This window comes from Mercenaria mercenaria, chromosome 16 (genome assembly GCF_021730395.1).
Source record: "Mercenaria mercenaria strain notata chromosome 16, MADL_Memer_1, whole genome shotgun sequence".
NCBI lineage: Eukaryota > Metazoa > Mollusca > Bivalvia > Venerida > Veneridae > Mercenaria > Mercenaria mercenaria.
Window position 1 is genome coordinate 70906338 of NC_069376.1, and position 23854 is coordinate 70930191.

Below are 23854 nucleotides of genomic sequence, written 5' to 3' on the forward strand. Positions count from 1 at the left end.
TCTCAGCAGGCTATATGCCCACCGTATATCCCGTCAGAAACCTTTATAACGAATTTATAATACTGCAAATTCGCGTATTTGGTCTCAATAGCAACGATTTTCCTTAGTTTGACAAATATTACTATTTTTTTCAATTCCCCATTTGGTGCCTCAATCCGCACCTTGTTTTTCGTGCGTTTCCGTAAAGGACGCGGAAACATACGAAGATAACGGTAGGTTTGCGTTTTTTTGGTTGCGGAAGAAATTGGATTTACAAATGGAATTATAAATGTTTTAAGGAAATTTACAGCTAGTTTCGAGTTTCTCGAGTAAGAACTTGGATTGTAGTAAAGGAGAACTGAAGTAAAACTTGCTTATCCGTTTAATCTTCTATCTAAGCTGTTCAGCCTCGGGTCGCGTGTACTTTTAGCCTGAACACGGAAGTAGAGTGAATATGTCATGATGTGCCAAAGAAGTACCAGTACTCACAGTATCTCTTTGGATGTTCATATAAAGTGGAAATCTAGGAAAAATCAAATGTTAGATGTCAGGTCATCTAAGTGCAATCAGATGATGTTATTCAACATGCTGTGGCCGCATTGAACTAGAAGTCATTTCAGGAACAGAATCCAGGGATCATAAGAGAAATGTAGGTATTTCAGAATATGGCAGATGTTTTAAAATATTCCTTTTCAAAGAGTGGTTCAATTGCTATTCACAGCTAATATTTAAATGATTACACCCGAATATAAACTTAGCTATTCATAGCTAACACCCGAATATAAACTTAGCTATTCATACAGTAGCTAATATTTAAATGAGAACACCCAACTATAAATAATGAGCAGTGTCAGTCCTCGACTCAGTGTCCAGCCATCCGTTAACTGGAAGGTTAACCTGTGTCTTAGATGTCCAGTAACCGGACACATAGCCTGACCTATAGGTTTTTTTTAACCGACCGATAATAAATTTATTGATGACTTTTGTTATTTTATTTTATTTTTGGTAATAATGTGATATGTTCATCTAACCAATATTTGTGTAAAAATGGTGCTGCTCATAAATTTCTGTCATTGATTAAAAGCGTTCCATTTGTGCTGTTGTTGTTTTAACCCTTATCATGCTGGACACGACTGATTCTGCCTTTGCGACTAGTGTAGATCATGATCAGCCTGCACATCCATGCAGTCTGATCATGATCTGCATGGCCATTCAGTCAGTATCTTTTTGGTAAGCACTCCTTTTAACATTTAATGGTACCGTCCAAACTGAAAGATGGACAAGTTCATTATAGAAGTTTAGCAGGGTAAGGGTTAATTAATGTTATGTCGAGAAAATTTGACAAATACACGGTTCAGAATAATGTAAAGTTTCATGCCAATCCCTCTGAAATTTTATTAATTTTATAGAATATCTATGCACTTCAGTCGCATTTAAAAGTAATTTTGGAAAAATATACTTTGTGTGGTCTTTGGAATAAAAAATTCTTTTTAATTGCAGGTATATATAGCCAATGATGATGATACCTGCTGGCCAATCACTACCAAAGATTAGAATAACCTATTCACATAAATATGGCATCTTTCACACATATGGAATGGAACATTTTTGCCAAGATGCTACATAAACTCTGACACCGAGAATATGGCACCTTTCACACATATGGAATGGAAAATTTTTTGCCAAGACGCTACATAAACTCTGACACCGAGAATATGGCACCTTTCACACATATGGAATGGAACATTTTTGTCAAGAGGCTACATAAACTCTGACACCGAGAATATGGCACCTTTCACACAGTCATATGGAATGGAACATTTTTGCAAAGACGCAACATAAACTCTGACACCGAACGTACGTTACGACTAGTAGGACAATAATGGTAACATAAATTACACCATGTTAAAAACTCTTGTCTTCGGTATTACTGCAGCCGGTCAGATTTTGGATTTAATAAATGTATTTCATGAAGTCACTTACAGGACAGTACCTATTGTCAAATTAACTGTGTCATATGACATAAGCCCTGCTAAGACATTACTAACACTAAGTCTTGTCAACAAATATATTTATTGCTTAGACTTTATGATTTGATTTTTGTCGAAAAATATGCATAATTTCTGCATCAGATCCTAGACTAGCGCAATATTATTCTGAGAAAGAACAAATTCATATTTCTGGATGCAAAGCTAATTTTCGTTACATACGCAGAGTTAGATCTAATCTTAGAATTATTCTGGTAGATGAAATAAATAAGTTCTTTAACCAAAGTAAAATTGAAAATTTTGATATTAAAAGAACGAAACAGTGTTACAAATGACGTCACGTACCCGATACGAAAATTGCATGCCAGTACTGTAAAACCTGCTTAAGCGGTCACCTCTAATTAGCAGCCAACCTGTCTTAAGCAGCCCGTGTCTCGATCATTTCCCAAAATGGTCATTTATTCTATAAATTACCTGCATTAAGCAGCCACCTGCTGTAAACAGCCACTTTCCCCAACACCCTTGGCTGGCTGTTTAAGACAGGTTTTACTGTATGGAAAAATGTTGATGTATGTAATTCGCATTCGCTCGTGCCATTTGGAAGAGTATAAATATGAGTATGTAATTCAGGTATTGATGTTTTCAAGCTTCTGTTTGATTTGTCGGTTTGTAATTTCTTTACTTTTCAAATATTACACATCATTCTAAAATTCTTGAGTTGAGGTAGTAGGAACTTTTATTCTGGAATTCACTTTTAGACTGGTGTATCCAGTGCCTGGCTTATTTTCATGTTGAATGATTCTATACAGATATTTATGTTGGAACAATGCTGAATTACCCGACGATATTAGTCGACAAGCGTCGACAGCGATGAAAATTTCATCGGAAATTGCTGCAACTATTTTGGACCTTCGAGTGTTTGACGCGAGTGGGGATATTGCCCATATGAAAAAATTATCTCAATATTTCCTAGGATGGCGTCAAATCAGTTGGACTACTGACTATATGTATATAATCACATGGAAATGGCAGTCATTCCGTGTGTACTACATTATGACACAGTTGTTAATTATGATGATTATTGTTGTTTGAACTTGCTGTAAAATTGGAGCACTTGCACTTTAGCGGTCCCTATAATAATAGTAGTTTAATAATGTCTTAAATATTAAAAGAGGTAACTTTATTTTGAGATGAATATGTTTGGGGGCTGCTGCCCCCACATCCCTGCTTTGCCCCACATTCCCAACTTGCTGCGCATGCGCATTGTAAACTTCTGGGGACCACTAAAGTGCATTTTACCCGTAAAATTAATTATTCTAACACGATCCGATTCATTTTCCTGTTAAACAAAGAAGACAGAAAACTGAATTATTATACAACAAATCACTGTTCTGACGTCACAGTTATTACGTCATGGCGTCAAACGGCATAGCGGCACACTGGAAAAGAAACCGATTGAAAACGGGCAAATATTTAATGAAGGTCGGCAAGAATCCTTGGTAACATGTTAGAATCGAAATAATACATCTCGATTAGTGATTTGCTCTTGAATAAATCATTGTTTGTCGTTTCAGATGCGTATTATTATGTCATTCAGGCTGCGTCCTCGTGATATAATTCCTTCGCATCTGAACTCCAAACAATGATTTATTCAACGACAAATCACTGGATGAGATATATTATTTCTTAATTATATTTTATTATATCGATTCATTTCAAATTTACAACGTTTCACCGAGCACTGGAATACACCTCGCGGCAAGTGCTGGTTTGACCGCTCTTAGTTGAATTAATTTTGTATTTTAAATTTGTTTTTTAAGAAAACTCCTGTTAAAATTTTTTGCTTTTATATTCATTTTAAAAAAAAAATTGTTGTTGTCAATGTTTTTTAATCCAGTCTTGAAATTTGCTCACTGCGGTAGGCTACTGTATTGTTATTATTAGAAATAAATTTATGAAATGATACCATTTAGTTATTTGAATTTGTAATGATAGTAAATCATTTTGTTTATTTAATTAGTTTATACAGACTAAGCAGACTTATCTGCAGTGACCAGTCGTTCAGTTGCTGTTGACAGTGTTGTACACAAGATAAATTTAAGTGCTTGTTTAAATCAACTGGTGAATATTGCCATTATTGGCAAGAAAAATATGACTCGTACTGCTTTGTCTCCTATGAATAACAACAAAATGACGAGCTTTCCAGAAAATGAACTTTATTAAATGTATAGAATAACTCCATGATTGATATGAAACCATCTCAAAGAAGGGTAATCATTGAATTAATTTTCGAATCGAGAGACGTCCGCCATTTTGTTTCTAATGTAAACTGAAAAATGGCCTTACGCAACGGCCAATCAAAATCGATATTCACTTTCCGTATATACCGTCAGTGTAGAGGGGCCCGCTGAAGGGGAAATTCGCTCACGGGGTATACGGTTTTATATAACGTGCATGTTAACCAATGAAAATCCGAGAAATTCATTTGCAGTATTATAAACTATGATATATAGCACAAGCTTTCATTGTTTTTATCTACAGATGACATAAGCATGTATCCACTGAAAACCACTGCCCTCTCAAATATAACAAACTATCCAAAATGGCTTGTCACAAATTATGGACAGGCATTAATCAATAAAATGTTGCCCATTTTTCTTTACATAAACATGACCTGACAAAAATTCTCTGAAAGGAAGCAGTCCTGCCAAACCAGCTGCCTAGAATTTTCACTTGCATATTTGTTGGTGTTATAACAAACATTAACCATCAAGTATAGCAGAGTTTGGCTGATTTACTTGTAAATGTGTTAGTGTTATAACCTATATTAACCATCAAGTTGGCAGAGTTTGGATGATTTACTTGTAAATGTGTTAGTGTTATAACCTATATTAACCATCAAGTATAGCAGTGTTTGGCTGATTTACTTGTAAATGTGTTAGTGTTATAACCTATAATAACCATCAAGTATAGCAGAGTTTGGCTGATTTACTTGTAAATGTGTTAGTGTTATAACCTATAATAACCAAGTACAGCTGAGTTTTGCTGATTCACTTGTAAATGTGTTAGTGTTATAACCTATATTAACCATCAAGTATAGCAGAGTTTGGCTGATTTACTTGTAAATGTGTTAGTGTTATAACCTATATTAACCATCAAGTATAGCAGAGTTTGGCTGATTTACTTGTAAATGTGTTAGTGTTATAACCTATATTAACCATCAAGTATAGCAGCGTTTGGCTGATTTACTTGTAAATGTGTTAGTGTTATAACCTATATTAACCATCAAGTATAGCAGAGTTTGGCTGATTTACTTGTAAATGTGTTAGTGTTATAAACCTATATTAACCATCAAGTATAGCAGAGTTTGGCTGATTTACTTGTAAATGTGTTAGTGTTATAACCTATATTAACCATCAAGTATAGCAGAGTTTGGCTGATTTACTTGTAAATGTGTTAGTGTTATAACCTATATTAACCATCAAGTATAGCAGTGTTTGGCTGATTTACTTGTAAATGTGTTAGTGTTATAACCTATAATAACCATCAAGTGCAGCAGAGTTTGGCTGATTCACTTGTAAATGTGTTAGTGTTATAACCTATATTAACCATCAAGTATAGCAGTGTTTGGCTGATTCACTTGTAAATGTGTTAGTGTTATAAGCTATAATAACCATCAAGTATAGCAGAGTTTGGCTGATTCACTTGTAAATGTGTTAGTGTTATAAGCTACTTGAAGCATAAAGTGTTGCCAAGTTTTACAGATTTATTATAGATTTGTAATAACCTATATTAACCATCAAATTAAGCAGTGTTTGGTAGATTAACTTGTAGATTTATTTGTCAGTATTTTAGCATATTTCACAGTTATACTTCAAGAATAGTTGGTACAACATACCTGACCATCAAGTATAGCAGTGTGTGTTATTGTGGATGTGTTGGGGTTATAAGCTACATATATACATATCTCATAAAGTATAGGTTGAGACTGAAGTTTTACTTACAGATATTTGTCACTTACCAGAACCATCAAGTATGATGGTAGAATATAGCAATTTTACTTGTGGATTTATGGAGTTTAAACCTTGTAGATTTGTTGGTGTTATAACCTACCTGAGCCATCAAGTATGGCAGACTTTGGCGGTTTTACTTGTAGATTTGTTGGTGTTAGAACCTACCTGAGCCGAAAAGTATTGTAGAATTTGGCAGTTTTACTTGTAGATTTGTTGGTGTTATAACCTACCTGAGCCATCAAGTATGGCAGAATTTGGCAGTTTTACTTGTAGATTTATTGATGTTACAACCTACCTCAGCCATCAAGTATGGCAGAATTTGGCAGTTTTACCTGTAGATTTATTGATGTTACAACCTACCTCAGCCACCAAGTATTGCAGAATTTGGCAGTTTTACTTGTAGATTTGTTGGTGTTATAACCTACCTGAGCCATCAAGTATGGCAGAATTTGGCAGTTTTACTTGTAGATTTGTTGGTGTTATAACTGCTACTGGTGGCTGGTTCTGTCTGGCAGCTGAAATAGCCAAAATAAATCTTTTATATTTATTTCATTTTTATTGAAGAGATTGGCTTTTAATATACCTTTTATTGAAGAGATTGGTTTTTAATATACCTTTTACTGAAGAGACTGGGTTTTAATATAACCATGCAGAAATTGGTATGTATTAAATAAATAATGTACAGCAAAATTGTGTTTCAATTAATATAAACATCAAAATTTTGGGGGGTTTTATGTTTGGATATAAGTAACACCTACACGGTTCGGGTCAAATTGCAACTTTCAAGCTTTATTGGTGGCAAGAAGACCCAAAGAGCCCTTCCAGGGATTATTTCAGGCATGAGCCTGCAACCGGGTATTGTTAACCAACTAGAAGAAAATTGTGACAAAGTAGCTATAGTTCAAACAGTAATATTCACCAGGACATAGCCTAAGTGAGTTATTCTGTGCAGTGTGAAACAGATTCAGTGTTTAGGAAAATAGCACTCTCCCGTATGTAAGGATCTGTGACGTCACTGATAAGGTCTGCTGTCTAAAAATAGCACAGGACTCAATTTGCGGACAAACAATCAGTGCATTCACTGTGCAACAGCATAATTAAACCATAGATTTTGCATTTATTTCGTTTTGTTCAAGTTTCTAGCCTACACATTGCAAAAAAATGTTTTATTCTTCACTTTTTATCTGAGAAAAGAAACTCTTTTATTTTATATCCATGTTAGAAATAACATACCGATTTTCCTCAATATATATGTATGAATGGATGATGTTATTATATCATTCTGTTCATTTTGTGACAGTTGAACAAATATTAAGAAAAAATAATATCACCCAATTGAAAGCGTTAAAACAAAAATGTATTCAGAGAACTGAAAAAAATCGAATTGTTCTACTTAGTTTAATTGTATGTTTAATGCAATAAACTATGGAGTATTGAGCTGAGTTACTCTCAAATAGAAATCTATATCGACATTATATTTTTGTAATTTTTTTCTTCCGTAAGTGTTTATGAATTAAATACATGTGAATGTAAAAAAAAATATCTTAAGATCGCACAATTTAAATTTATTGAAATTTCGAAATGTGATGAAAAACATTTATATGTTAAAGTAAATAGTAATATACACATTATTATTTTCGGCCACATAATCTCAGTTTTTCGTTGAAACAATTAACAACTCTGTGATATACATATGTTGTGTTTTATTACAAATGACACCTTACTGTGACATATAGATATTTGTCTCTTGGTAGTAATAGTTAGATGTTATCTGATAAAACATGTTGCTAATCTAAAGCAATACCATTTTTTTCTACCAAATCATGCATAAATATGATTTTTCAATAATATGGAAATGTTTGACAGGCGACCACAGCTGACATCTCAAACACCTCATTGTGGATCATAATCAAGTTTGCGTATTGTGTTGTGTGAATCAGTTGTTTAAAATGAAATACATGTAGTTATAATTTTAATTGTGTTATTAGTTATGTCATGAATCAAAATGATTTAGCATTAAATGTTTTAACCAATAACTAACAAAGTACGTGCTCTTTGGCGTGTCGAATACGAAAATATTGTAACGCAAGATTTTAATAGTATCATTGCTGAATATGAGGTAATGTGCACGCAACATATTTTTAAAGGTCCATTACTAAGGGAAAGTGAGTTGGCAATTTTTTTCATAGCCAGTGCATAGACTTCTGCAAGACACTAAATAATGAAGATTGGCAGGTCAAAATTTACAGAAGGTCTTTGGAACTCAAAGAAATGTATGTGTATTATGTTGAAATTTCAATGAATCGACAAAATGACCCCCCAGGTCTTTTTAACTTTCTTCATACTTCATAGAAAAATAATTGTACATATACTGCAATTTATTTCGAATTTCTACATACCAACATTCATTTTCCAATAAAATGAAATAGTTTCTGTGCTTTTTAAAAGAAATTAAAATGTTCACTTTCCTTAGTATTGGACCTTTAACAGTGCTCTTTATTTGCGAATTGTCTTGTTAAAATAATATGTCTGTATATTTCGCATATTGCCTACATTCGTTCCAATATATTTCTTTAATTAGTTGTAAACAGGTGCAACAATTTTATACAGGTGGCATGTTACTTTTTTAATTCCCTCCGAAATTGTGAATGATTGGTAATGTATAGAAAATGCTCCCTTGTCCGCAATTCGCGCATTGCATTATGGTACAAGATATTAACTGCTGCATGTTCTATTTATAGAACACGGGAGAGTGCTCTTAAAAGACCCTTTTGCTATTATTTTAACCTCTATGTTTAAGCTTTGTGTAGTGATGTCACTGTTATCATGTATTATGAAAAATAAACATGATTTATCATTTTAAAATAATATTTAAATGGAAATCGTTTAACACCTGTGACAGACTAGGCGATTATCAAATTACAACGTTTATTCAAACAATCCTGGTTTTATCAACCTATTGTTATGCAAACACTTGACTTCCACCAATAACGTTAATGAAACATCACAGCTGTTGCTGTTTGGCATGATATCATGATATGTAAGAGATAAATATTTGCTCTCATGTTTTCCTTTGATGAAACTATAAACAACGATCATATTTCAATTCTCAAGAGGAGGTAGAACATTTCCCAGGTCATATCACTTCATAGAGTAAGCTTCTCTTCATAATGTCATGTTGTCATGTGCATTTTATTGAACACTGCCCCTGGCAAGCCATTATAGTACAATTTAGTCAATACAAGATTCATAAAAATGATGTAAATGTGACAGAAAATAAACTGTTAATATATGATATATAAATCATAATTATTTTACATTAATCTATAAAATACAATCATATAAATGATATTTAATTGTTTTAGTGTAAGATTGAAATATCTTTCACATATGTACATCAGATGCAATATTTTCATGAGTGGGATAGCCATGAGTGATAATGTGTTCATGATAGAAAGATATTTTGATCTTAGATGTAAAACAAACAAGTTTTCTTTTTGTTTCTGTTATGACTAAATTTACCCGTTTTATAGTTTCTTACCAGTGAAAAATATAAATTTGATATTTTTCACTGTGAAAACATAAATAGTTTACTCTAACATTTCCATAATTCACTGAAAAACATGAAATAAAAGCTGGTCTATACACACTTTAAAATCTTCCATTATTTCATACACAGTCAAATATCAAATTATTATAAAACAAAATTCATTTCTTAAACAGAAAGAGTTTGATGCCTCATTGTCTTAAGTAACATTTGGGAGGGTCAGGTAGTTTGCTATCTGAACTATTAAAGCTGATAGGCTACATTTCCTTCTTATATCATCTGCCTGCAGAGTTGGGGGTGGGGGTGGGGGCAGGCCCTTCCCCAGCCGCATTCGTTAAAACACGAAATACAGCTTCCCGCAGCACTTAAATATCCCGCGCGGTGCCTCAATTATTAGCGCGGCGTCTTAAATCAGTAAGCGATTTCATCCCCGTGAGATACCTCATGTGTAGTGTATATGTAATTTCCCTGTTGACATGCCTCGACGATTTTTTTGATCAGCAAATTACGTCACGGCGAGTGCACACAGGTAATGAGAATCAATGAAGTGTTAAAACTAATTGATAAATAGTATGGATGCTGTGAAATGTCAAAAAGGGGTGCGTAAGTGGCCAGCTGATTACCAAGCACGTGAAAAGTGCCCTAGATTTCTTTGTGCAAAATTTAAATTAGACCGTTGTTTAGTATAATAACAAGTATATATCAATGCAGTTTGATTCTACTGTAATTTAAACTAGAAAATGCACAAATTTTAATGAATATCGAAAGTAAAAGTAAGTTTAGAATGACCGTTCACGAGTCTTATTACTCCCGATGTCGTATGCAATTTTTCCGTATTTCCTTCAAAAAAAAGCTGACAGTCGGTGTATTTTTTTACGATGAGAAACATCAAAATTTGTGGAACTATCTCTGGTTTACCCTAGTAGGTCATGTAACTGAGTAAAAACTACTTTCGGACAACATTCCGAAAGTGTAACAGTATCCGGATAGTATATTTTGGATATGCGTTTTAGTAAACTTTAAACTGACTGCAATAGCACTTTTCTGTTAATGAAATATTGATGAAAGACCTGATCGATACAACATGACTTTTGATAATTATTAGTTTACAATGTGGCCTGAAACAGGCCTTTAACTATGTTGTTTACAACATGATCTTGGTTTCAAGATTATATAAGCTAATATATTAAGACCCTCCACTATTTCATATTCATATGAATAAGTTGACATACTTGGTGACATTTTTTAAGAGAAAGGCTTGAATGGTTTAACCTAAACTATAAAGTAAGTAAAAAACCTTTGTAAACTTTGTTACTGGTTTTTGGAAGATTTACCACTTAAATTTATTCTGTGACATTTCCATTAAGTGTGCAATAAAGATAAATGGAATACATATTAACTATAGACATCTAGAAAGGCAACTACTGCTATGATAACTTTCAGGTTGAAAAGAGCACCCTGCCCCTTTCGGACAACACTCTGTCCCTTTTTGGCAGCACTCTGACCTTTTTGAGCTGTAGAAATAACACTATAATTATTATGATATATTGATGGTTATAACATTATGTGAAAATGTAGAAGTAATGAAATACATGTTGTTGTGTTTTTTTGCATATGGTATACTTAAAAAAGCACAATTTGGGTTCGATTTAAAAAAAAAAATCGAACACAGGAGGGGGTACCCCTCCTGCACCCACCCCTTATCCCGCCACACAAGCTTTACCCCAGCGCCTTAAAAAATTTCTGGGGAAGGGCCTGGGGGGGGGGGGGGGGGGGCAAGGGGAAGTATGGTAGTGAGATTTGTGAGGAGCAGATGATTCAGTATGTGACCTTTATAATTCAGGTGCAGAGGCTTGTTTTTGAAGGACATTCTAGATCAGGGCCTATCTTACATGATTCCTATGTTATCTGCATTATAGATTGAAATTTTATACTTTTTGCAACAGCTTTTTATCTGATATGCACAACATCTTGGTGAGAGCTATACCTTTCAATCTTAACAAAGTGGACTTGAAAAAGTCCTTCAGATGAAAAAAGTACAAAGGTAATGTATCAATGGATTTTGGGAAGTTGTCTACTAAAATTCTATCTGTAATATAAGATTCTTTCACTGGTTGTAGGTGCAGATGGCAATTTCCGGCCTCGAGGGTAACTATTTAGGCGGTAACGAGGCTCCTGCAGAGTTACTGCCTAAACAGTTACCGGAGAGCCAGATATTCCCATCTGCACCTATAACCAGTGACAGAATCTTTTTCTTGCCTACTGATTTCAAGAAATAATAATAAAAATTAAATTGATCGAACGGCTTTCTTTGTAGAACTATTTCTTATAGCAGCATATTTAAACAAAGCGTGAGAAACCAACATCCGTAAACAGGAAAGACGTCATGATGTTTCAAAGATAAATAATAATGTTTAGTTCTGGTTTTGTTTCATCAGTTGCAGCGTAATGTTATGAATTTTTGATAAAATAACATGTTTTGAATAGAGAAATACACCATCAGGAACAAGGAGGAACTGTCAAGGTATTGGATTTTTGCAGGTTCTAGATAGAGTTTAGTGGAAACTGTTATGGAATGGGCCCGTGACCTTGACCTTTGACTTAAATGACCCCCAAATATAATCGGGTTCATCTACTTCATAAGCCCAATCATGCTACCGTGTTTGAAGGTTCTGGGTCAAGTGGTTCTCAAGTTATTGGGCAGAAACCATTCTCTCTACCAAAAGACAGACTGACTGAAAGGTGCAAAGCAATATACCCAGATTTCTAATAAGAACAAAAAGTCTGTTTAGTTAGTTGACTGGCTACTTAATACAGGCAGACTCTAAGTCAGGTTCAACTATATAATGGAAATATAACCTGTTACACTAAGTGAAACTTACGTGGTTTGACTGTCACATTTACACGTGCCTCTCCAAATTTGTTGATCCCTGTTACTTGTACTCGGAATGTATATAGTCCAGCTATCAACTGAAATGTATAACATCGTTATCAGATACTGATATAATACTTTGTTACCAAGCTAAAGGTCAGACTTTGGTGGCAGCAAATGTTCTCTTAACAGTTTTGATAGAAAATAATAGATAAGGTGAATCATCCTCCATAACACATGCATATGGAAAAAGTTACAATCACAGTAGAAGTCATACTGGTTAAAAAAAATTAGGTATATACTGTAAAATCATATAATTTCGTGGGCATTATATTTCGTGGTTTTGGTCAAAATGGCAATTTCGTGGGGATATGAATTCGTGGATTTCAACTTTTGATATCAAATGAATGGGAAATTCTCTTGTTCGTTGGGATTAAATTTCGTGGATTGTCACAACCACGAAATCCACGAAAATTAGTCCCCCATGAATATTAATGATTTCACAGTAGTGCTAGAAATCAGTCAAATTTCCTTGTGAATTAATCAGTCAAAAATAGCCTGACCTATTGTTCATCATCATTAAAATCAGATGTAATAATTGTGACAAATCCTGGCCTTACATTCACAAAACATAGTCAGTCTCAGCAGATTTTGATAATGAAACTTTGTCATTTATGTCAGAATTGCATGTCAGAAATTAAATGGTAAACTGACTATTTTCAATTGATTGATTGATGGCAGGTCTTGAATGGAATTTAACCTTGAAGTTCTAGTAAAATTTGCTGTCAACATTTCTATTTGTAACTCAGCTGATACCGAAAAAAAGTGTTATGAACATGGTGAGAGTTTACTTTCTGCAGTCTGAAAAATGGAAGGAAGTCCACTATTTTGCAGATTCTGGACAAAATACCTGTGACAGGTGAATTTTACATAATTCTATGTAATTAGCAAGAGCTATCTAATGACACTGCTTGACTATTTGAAGCCCTTCTAGAGTTCAAGATAACTTTTTGACCCTGGGGTAAATTATCCCAAATTTTATAAGTATGTTGGTACATTGGAAGTGGGGGAGTGCAGAGGTTTCAGATGGAAAAATTCATTGAGATGATGTATGTGAATTGTACATCGCTGATGACACTGTGAACTTCAACTTTTTAAGTGGTTGGTCATGACAATGTCACCAACAATAAATTATTGAATGTTTATTTTTTTTAAAAATTGTCATTTAGACCTTACATGATAGGACAGACAATAGCTTTTGCTAAAATGGGCATTTCAGTTGTGAAAAAAGATCCTAGAGACAAAACTTTGCCACAATATATTTACAGAATTTTACAGTTTTAAGTAAACCTAGTTCAAATAAATATCTGAAAGTATATTAAATCCAAAATTTTATTTTATGTTGCCACAGAAACAAAATGGCTTCAATTTTGATCATATATATAAATGTTGATAACTTCCTTATTTTTATGCCAATTTCTAAAACTCTTTCACTGTCTTAAGTGATTTAAGAAGACCTATCAGAAAGTATTAACAATAAAACAATGTATCCATTCCCTTATAGAGAAACCTGTTTAATATATGAAATACATGAGATGCGGACTACAACAAAAGGGTGACAATTTTTTTCTTTTCAAATAGTCAAGTCAGAGATCATTTAACAAACAGGCATCACTAAATAAGAACGATAACTCTGTGAACCGTGTATTTCCCTCATTTTAGGGCATTGTTACAATGTTGGAATCCAAGAAGGATGTAATCATGTGATGAAACCATTTGTTCATGATCTGTCTATGCCTTGGTTTTTCAACTTAACAGAAGTTACATTAAAATAATAATGCATAATCAAAACACTGTCAACAAGAGCTCCGCCAAGCGGGGCAATATATGCCCAAAGGGTTACATCAAAGGATGGGAGCAAAATTTAAAGAACTTAACTGTTGAAGCCCAAAGGACAGGAACAACAAAGGGAAGAAATTCAAAAAAAATATTCTAAGTCCACAAAAAAATCTTTACTAGGTGTCAAAATACACCTAAAAATTGGAGGTACCATCCGTGTCGTACCACAGAAATGTGGTCTCAGTCTTTCCCTACGGCTAATAATAAAAAAAGTTCCAAAAAACACAACATAACATAAAAGGGAAGTAATTCAAAATATTTTTATTGTAAGTGAACAAAAAAGGGATCCGCTAAATAAAAACAAGAGCACTGCAATGCAGAGCAATATACACAAAGCAAAGTCATATAAGACCGCTGACCCCTAAGTGTGACCTTGACCTTGAAGCGTGTCATTCTAAACATGTTCCGCATGTCCTCTCGTTGTGGTGAACATTTGTGTCAAGTTTCTTTGAAATCCTTCAAGGGGTTCAAGAGTTACAGAGAGGACACAAAATTGCTAACGGACGGACACCAGGGATATAACATAATACGTCCCTTTGGGCGTATAAAAATGCCATGAAACCCAGACTGAATAAACACTTTAACAAGCATCAGTACCTTATCGAGTTTGATTGTATTTGTGTTTCTGCCATCCATGTTCCCATATTCCTCTGCTTCAGGATGGGCCTCCATTGTCCAATCATACTTATATTCTTCATCTGTAAAATAAAAAAATATGCAATTTTCAGAAAAAAAAATAATTTCTGTTATATATTGCCCACCTTGTTACTGCCACCAATGCTGACATATCACTGCCCCACTTTCATCAGTGAAAATCTGGCTGATACAGCCGACTGTCAGGGGTGTAAAATTCCACTCGCCTGCTCGCATTGGCAAGTTAAAGTCAGGATAGGACGAGTGGACTGTCACAAACTGACATACAGCCTCAAAGTATCTGCAGTATAAAGACAGGTATTGCATCATCTTTTGGTAAATTTTTGACTTATTGAGATAAATGTCAGATTTTACGCATAAAATACCTCTCAAGTTTTTCTGTATTTAATAACTTAAATTTCTATGTAAATTTCATTAAATTCAGTTCAGTAATAAACAAGTTAATATTTTTTAAACTTCAGTAATTTATGTTTTTATCTCTAAAACCACTATAATGGGCCTTTAATTGTCCATTATTAGTTCCCGCGATAATAGTCAGAGCTCACGGCTATGTCGTGACTCCCGTGCAAAATCCAATATTTGGCGGGACATAACCATACAAACTGACTAGACCAGATATGCTTAGCGCACAACACATTATACTGACATGACACTATGTCACTCTTTTCTATTCTTTGTAGAAATTAAATTTTGCTTGATCGAGGTAATAAGTTTATTTGTTAGATTTCTGTATGATTTTTGAATTATGATTTTATTTAGTAAATTTTTGTTCATTCTACAGAATTTTGTAAAATGTTTACTTTTCGGCAAGATATTTGCTAGCTTCGATCTGTCAGGCTAATTTATTAAATTTTTCTGACTTTTGTAAATTATTTATTTTGAATGTGTTTCATTTGTGTAAGTTGTAAAATTTATATTGAAAGTTGTGTAACGTGATAATTATCAAGTATTTTCCTCATAAACCGTATTTGTCAATCTTTTTGTTGTAAATTATGGAATGCCAGTACTGCATTGTATTGTATTGTATGTTATACTATAAAATTTAATGTATGGTTTAACCAGTATAGAACCGTATATTTAATATTTAATTGCAATTTAAAAATATAGTGTGCCAGTGTATAGCATAACTATAAAGTGTCCGCTTTGTTACATGGTAGTCATTAATACAGAGTTATCGTTTATATCAGCTATTGTGTTATGTTTAATTTGCATTGCATTTGTTAATTTGTGGTTGTAAATAATAGCTGCTGTTAATCATTTTCTTATCAATAATTTTTCATGAGTATCTTTTTATATCTTTATCTTTAGTCTAGTTATTAATTAACTTGAGAACTGACAGAAGTAATAAGTGACATATTGTATTCAAGTGTTGTATGAACTTAGTAGCACCTATACTTTGTATAAGTAGCATGTATTACTGAGGTATGGTGTACCCAACGGATCAGTTTTATGCTTTTATTTGTATTTGTTGTGGTGCTTACTATATCTTATATATTTTAGCTCCTTCCACCAGACGATATTTTCCTGGTGATGTCATGACCCGGAAGTGAAATACAAATACCTGTGGTTTTCTCAACTTGCCTGGATGTGAATTCCCAGTGTTGAGAGTCTACGTCCCATGGTTGTGCCTTAACTGCCAAGCAGCTGACCTTTGTAATCGACTGAGATAGCTCAGGGGGGATACAAACACTGGATATGGTGAGCCAGAATGGGGCCAAATTCTTGGCAATTTGATGGGACAGTATATTGAATAGTGTTCAACATTTATTGTGCTACAATAAGTTTAAAGTGAAACTGAAACATCTGTAAAATCGTCACTATGAATATATTAGAAATCTAGGACTCAAAAATCTTTTTGAAAAAAAACAACATTCTTGACATTGAGTTCAACATTTTCTTTTCTTCTATTTAGTAATTTATTTTTCTATTCATTGTAAATATTCATTTTTTGTAAATATTGTAAATGAGTGTTAAATTGTTTGTATAGTTTCTGTCTCCGGTTTGACCATCCTGTCGCATGGACCTTGCTGTAAACTTGACCAATTTGACGTCATAACTTTACCAAAATTCAACAAAAAATGTGCTGAATTACTTTGCAAAAAAACAATAACAATTAAGGGCCATAACTCTAGGATTATTTAAGAAATCTTGCCATTAACCATGCTTGCAAATTACTCAAGAAGACAGATCCCCAATACGTTACATTAAAATTGTTGACAAATCAAAAGAAGAATGAAAGCGGATAAAGGGGGCACAACAACTAACCCTTGATCAAGCTAAAATTACGTTACTCACCTTTTGCTTCAGGTAATGCAAATGCTGTCAAAGTGACCTTGTTCATAGGCAACTGTACCTCCTTATTATCACCAGCTGACACTGTCAACATTTCAACTGTAACATAAAAAGAACTTAGATTAGGCCATTGTAATTTCATTTCTAGATTTCATGCTCTCACCCAGTCTTATTATTCGCTTTCCCTTAGATAGATTAACAAAGCTATCAATGAAATATTTGATTTTAAATAAAGAGATTCTATTTTTGTCTTTTTTAAAAAACAAGTTTGCAAATTCTTGAACACAGTTGACAAATTATGGCAAAATTTGGACTGTTTTTTATACAAACAAGAGGACCATGATGGTCCTGAATCGCTCACCTGTCTCCACATGACCCAATTTTCATGAAGATCCATTGAAAAATATGGCTTCTAGAGAGGTCACAAGGTTTTTCTATTATCTGACCTAATGACCTAGTTTTTGAAGGCACATGACCCAGTTCTGATCTTGACCTAGATATTATCAAGGTGAACATTCTCACCAATTTTCATAAAGATCTCATGAAGAGTATGGCCTCTAGAGAGGTCACAAGGTTTTTCTATTTTTATACCTACTGACCTAATTTTGGCAACATGTGACCCAGTTTCAAATTTTATCTAGATATCATCAAGGTGAACATTCAGACAAATTTTCATGAAGATCCATTGAAAAATATGGCCTCTAGAGTGGTCAAAAGGTTTTTCTATATTTAGACCTACTGACCTAGTTTTTGACCACAGTTGACCCAGTTTCGAACTTGACCTAGATATCATCAAGATGAATATTCAGACCAACTTCCATACAGATCCCATGAAAAATATGGCCTCTAGAGAGGTCACAAGGTTTTTTTATTATTTGACCTACTGACCTAGTTTTTGATGGCATGTGACCCAGTTTCGAACTTGACCTAGATGTCATCAAGGTGAACATTCTGACCAATTTTCATGAAGATCCATTGAAAAGTATGGTCTCTAGAGAGGTCACAAGATTTTTCTATTTTTAGACCTACTGACTAGTTTTTGACTGCAGTTGACCCAGTTTCAAACCTGACCTAGATATCATCAAGATGAACATTCAGACCAACTTTCATACAGATCCCATGAAAAATATGGCCTCTAGAGAGGTCACAAGGTTTTTTCATTATTTGACCTACTGACCTACTTTTTGAAAACACGTGACCCACTTTCGAACTTGACCTAGATATAATCAAGGTGAACATTCTGACCAATTTTTATGAAGATCTATTCATAAGTATGGCCTCTACAGAGGTCATAAGGTTTTTCTATTTTTAGACCTACTGACCTAGTTTTTTACCGCACGTGACCCAGTTTCGAACTTGACCTAGATATCATCAAGATGAACATTCAGACTAACTTTCATACAGATCCCATGAAAAATATGGCCTTTAGAGAGGTCACAAGGTTTTTCTATTATTTGACCTACTGACCTAGTTTTTGAAGGCACGTGACCCAGTTTCGAACTTGACCTAGATATCATCAAGATGAACATTCTGATCAATTTTCATGAAGATCTTGTGAAATATATGGCCTCTAGAGAGGTCACAAGGTTTTTCTATTTTTAGACCTACTGACCTAGTTTTTGACTGCACGTGACCCAGTTTCGAACTTGACCTAGATATCATCAAGCTGAACATTCTGACCAATTTTCATAAAGATCCCATGAAAAATGTGACCTCTAGAGTTGTCACAAGCAAAAGTTTACGCACGCACGGACGGACTAACGCACGGACGGACGACGGACGACGGACGCTGCGTGATCACAAAAGCTCACCTTGTCACTTTGTGACAGGTGAGCTAAAAAGGTGGATTTTAAAGTAAGATATGCTGTTTTTAAATTTTATATTTACCAAATATATAACTTGTTGAATAAAGTTGACAAATATTGATATTTTTTTCAGTCATTTTTCAGACATAATTTCTTCGCCAGATAACGGTATGTCTAAGTACATCTGATAAGGGAGTGTTCCTAACGGAGGTGGGGGTGGGGGTGGGGGGCAAGGATGGCAATCTATAATGTCATGGTTTACACAAAGCTTTACCTTTTTGTGTTGTTGGTTCAAGTCTTGGAGTAACATCAACCTTTGGTGGGGCGGAAGTTTTATTGTCTACACCTATACTAGTACCTTCAGTCTCTTGATTTACTTTTCCCTCAATACACTCTCCATCATCGCTTTCTATATATCCATTGACACACTCACATGTCCCTGACTTAGTTCTTGATCCAACATGAACACATTCTCTGTTTTTACCACAGTTTGTAACTCCAAATTCACAGTCTTGAATTAACACACATTTCCCGTGTTTGTCTTCTGAATATCCAGCAACACAGTGACACGTGCCTGCATTAGATGTTATGCCCCATACAACACATTCTTTATGTTTCCCGCATTGTGTCACTCCATTTCTACAATCTTTAATGTCTGGTTGTTGTGTTGTTCTTCCTGAGCTTGAATCTTCTGTACTTGCTGTGAAAATAAATAAGAAACTAGAAAATGCTTTTGTAAAAAAGTGCATGTCTCCCCCAATGCAAAGTCCTATAGGCAAGAAGTCAATAGGGGTCAGGAGCGAAAGTCAAAGAGACACTGATGGTTGGCTGCAATAGGGATCATTTACTTGGCATGTCCAGTCATCCCGCTAAATTTCAACACTCTTGGCCTAGTGGTTCGCAAGCCACCGTTCAGGCTCCTGTGACCTTGACCTTTGATCAAGTGACCTCAAAATAAATAGGGGTCATCTACTCTGCATGTCCAATCATCCTATTAAGTTTCAACATTGTAGGTCAAGTGGTTCTCAAGTTATTTCCAAAAAATGATTTTACATGAACAGGCCACTGTGACCTTGACCTTTAATTGACTGACCCCAAAATCAATAGGGGTCACCTACTCTGCATGTTCAATCATCATATGAAGTTTCAACATTCTGGGTCAAGTGGTTCTCAAGTTATTGATCGGAACTGGTTATCAATGTTCAGGCCCGTGACATTGACCTTTAACGGAGTGACCCCAAAAACAATAGGGGTCATCTACTCTGCATGACCAATCATCCTATGAAGTTTCATCATTCTGGGTCAAGTGGTTCTCAAGTTACTGACCCAGGCCTTGATCTTAACCTACTTTTGCTGGTAGCCAGCAGGGCTACCAACTTGTGAAATCAAGTAGCCCGACCAGGTTTCTGGTAGTCCCGTTTTGGAAAAGAGAAAAATATATTACAGTCTTCACCTTAATTTTTTTTCAGCAATTGTCCTTTCGGGCAAGTAAGTTAAGAAAACCATTTGCCAGAAAACATTTTTAATTGCCCGGAATCATTTTGTTTATAAATATGATGTATTTTAGTTTATGCTTGATTCAACATTCAGTTATTTAAATGGTAGGCAACAAACCTACCCACCCTATCCATGGGCAGGCTAAGCCAACGTAAGTGGATAACCATGTTACAATATTCAAGTAACTAGCAGACAGAAATTATGGGAGAAAACTGTAGAAAAAAAGTAAGACCTATACCAGTATCTAGTTATATGCCAGGCGTGGGGTTCAAATTTGCACTACCCTTCTAAAACTTACTTTTTTAGCCAGGGCCTTTAAAATATAGTGTAGCTGTTCAAATTTAACTGCAATAATGGATCAGCCTGGTTAGCCCCCTACCCCACCCCTGCACCCAACCCCCCAAAAAATGTTGTGTTTCTGGTGGCATGGCCAAAAAAAAGTAGGGTCGGTAGGTCGGTATTTGTTTTTTCGTTGCATTATGAACAAGTAAATGTAGCCTATTATCACAGTCCGGGGCGACGTGGACACAATAATCATCATCAACCCACCCGTGTTCAAAGCGAAAAAAAAAACATTAACAATTACCGGTAATTATTCTGTTGATAAACAAGTAATTGGCCTTGTTTTCATCATCAATTAAAACCCCCTCAAAGAGCTAAAAGAAGTGTGTCGGTATCATGGCATCTAAAGTGGAGATCAAAGGGGTTTAGTTGCCCGAGATTGTCATGGCATTACGTCATCTTTTCGCGCCATGTGACACATCACTGTCTGATCGTACGGCCTCGGTTCTTTAAATTGCTGAGAAGAAATCAGTAAAAAAGTATCTTCTTTAATTTTTTTTAAAGCGAATGCGCAATATCCCGTATAAACTGACAGGTAAATGTGTCAAACGATAATAGTAGATATCCTACCTCTGTGACCTATTTGCCCTCAAGGAATTTACATTATTGTTTGAAAAGAATATCTGACATAGTGTCGAGTCAAAAAAGACATGTACAAAGATTCATTTACTTATTAAACTTATTAAAAACCACAGCGACATCATACTGCTTTATTTTAAAACAATCATTGTTTTTATTTACGTTCACGAGGTCCCGTAACCTTATTCATCCGCACTTGCAGAAATCTGATTGCCAAAAATCGTTTTACTTGATGTATTTAAATTGCTGCCGCTTTTTCATTATTTAAGATTTTTTAATTCTGTTTTTTGTTCTTTCTTGTCAAAAGTCTGAATTTTATGACTATAGTATGTATTATTTGTTTACTTTTAGAAATAAATAAATAATTAAGATCGCCCTGTTTGAAATTTTACAAATAATTGTATGAAACTTCGATCGTTTTTATAGAATTTTGCCTACATTTCTGTCGACATCTTATTAAAATCGTTATAGAATTCAAACTATTATTTCTAAAGCGGTGCTGAAAATTTGAAGCGATTATATTAAAAAATGAATGCACTACAAGCGTTTTTTGTGTACGTGTCGATAAACATTTAAGTAACGGCGATACGATAGGTCGCACGTGCTCGTGGAATGGAAAATTACTGGCATGACGTTTTGATATCTTTACGATTCGCAGGTAAATTCCAGTCAATCCAAGTAATTTTTAGTGATGTAATTTCTGAATTTTGTAAAGTTACTTTATATATTGCAAATCTGAAGTCATCAATTTATGCATAAATATACGAAAGCCAGTATTTAGGATGTACATTTCAGATTCATGAAGTTCTTTTTGTAATTATTGTGAAAATTAAGGTATTTAAATTTCGGAAAAATGGCCGACCGGTGTTATGCGGACCGAAAATATCGTTGTCATTTAAAAGGAAACATCAGATAAATCGGTGAAATTTAACGCTTTTATTATTAACATGTTTGAAAACTGAGTAGCCCGACGGACTACCCATCTTGGGAAATTCGGTAGTCCGTCTGAAAAACTGGTAGCCTCGGGCTACCGGGCTACCGTCAAGATCGAGGCCTGTGACCGGAAATGGTTTTCAATGTTCAGGCCCCTGTGACCTTGACCTTTAATGAGGTGACCCCAAAATCGATAGGGGTCATCTACTTTGCATGTACAATCATCCTATGAAGTTTCAACATTCTGGGTCAAGTGGTTCTCTAGTTATTGATCAGAAATGGTTTTCCATGTTCAGGCCACTGTGACCTTGACCTTTGACAGAGTGACCCCAAAAACAATAGGGGTCGTCTACTCCAGCAGCCTACAACCCTATAAAGTTTGAAGGTTCTAGGTCAAATGGTTCTCCAGTTATTGCTCGGAAATGAAGTGTGACGTACGGACGGACGGACGGACAGGGCAAAAACAATATGTTTCCTGGGGGAGACATAATAACTACACAGAACTTCATAAGACATTTGTCACTTCTTCTAGGTTTTTAATAGAATCTACAAAATAAAATTTCTTGGAAGCATAGAATGCAACCGAGGAAAATAATAGCAGATTTGGTTGGACTGATATTGTATCAAAACTCTATTTTTTATTGGGTTAAGAGTTATATCAACATAAGTCTTTTTCAGCTTTTGTTGGTAGAAGAAGACCCCTGTGGCCCCTCCAGGCATGGGGAGGCACCTGGGTAGAACTAAGGACCTTCGGTGTGCCAGCTGGATAGCCTTCTAATAAGAAGAACTCTATACCCTAAGTGAGGTTTCAAACCTACATTGGAGAGAGGCAACTGATTCAAAGTCAGTGATCTTATGTCCCAGAGGTCCATCGAGTCTGTTTGAGCCAACCAACATGATACAGACCATATGGCAGTTTTCTAACTTCTACTGATGAAGAAAAACAAGGGTAGAACCCAAGACCATTCTCAAATAGGCTGGATGGCTCCCTTGTAAGACAACGCATGCTCAGCTAAAACAAACATGGCTAAGGGACAAGTGATTTGAAAGAAAGCCCAAAGTCATTTGAAAACTTTCTTCGCACCATGCAATTGTATTCTGAATTAAAGGATGGGACCACTATTTCAATACTGATGCTTCACTGTAAGTAACATGCTCTAAAGCTATTAATTCAGTATGGGTGGAAACACTGAACATTTACACAGACTTAATAGATTATACTTGTGACATTAGAAATACAAGAAGTAGGAACTGCTACAGAAAATTCATGTCAACCCATATTTGATACCAATTTTCTTTATCTGTATTTTTTTTACAGTGATACTTTGCAAAAACCTTAGAAAATACCCATATTCAAACAATGTCAAAAACACATTTTTCAAACAAACTTTAGAGGAAACATAATGGGACATTTGAGCCGTGCCATGGGAAAACCAACATAGTGGGTGTGCGAC

The 23854-nt window shown here is 34.8% G+C and overlaps 1 protein-coding gene and 1 long non-coding RNA gene across 4 annotated transcripts in view; one reads left to right on the forward strand and one right to left on the reverse strand.

Moving 5' to 3' along the window:
* Nucleotides 1-23854, reverse strand: part of LOC123541575 (dyslexia-associated protein KIAA0319-like protein) — a 107680-nt gene that overhangs the window by 32931 nt on the left and 50895 nt on the right. For all 3 annotated transcript variants that reach the window (XM_045327141.2, XM_045327140.2, XM_045327142.2), the window contains exons 5-9: nucleotides 19324-19749; nucleotides 17248-17343; nucleotides 14896-14996; nucleotides 12410-12497; nucleotides 6406-6495 (exon numbers count right to left, since the gene is read on the reverse strand). In XM_045327141.2, the coding sequence (XP_045183076.2) occupies nucleotides 6406-6495; nucleotides 12410-12497; nucleotides 14896-14996; nucleotides 17248-17343; nucleotides 19324-19749 (801 nt within the window). The remainder of the gene's footprint in view (nucleotides 1-6405; nucleotides 6496-12409; nucleotides 12498-14895; nucleotides 14997-17247; nucleotides 17344-19323; nucleotides 19750-23854) is intronic.
* LOC123529852 (uncharacterized) lies at nucleotides 65-3932 on the forward strand. The gene is made up of 2 exons (XR_008367947.1): nucleotides 65-628; nucleotides 1480-3932. It is a non-coding gene; the product is annotated as an uncharacterized LOC123529852 (long non-coding RNA).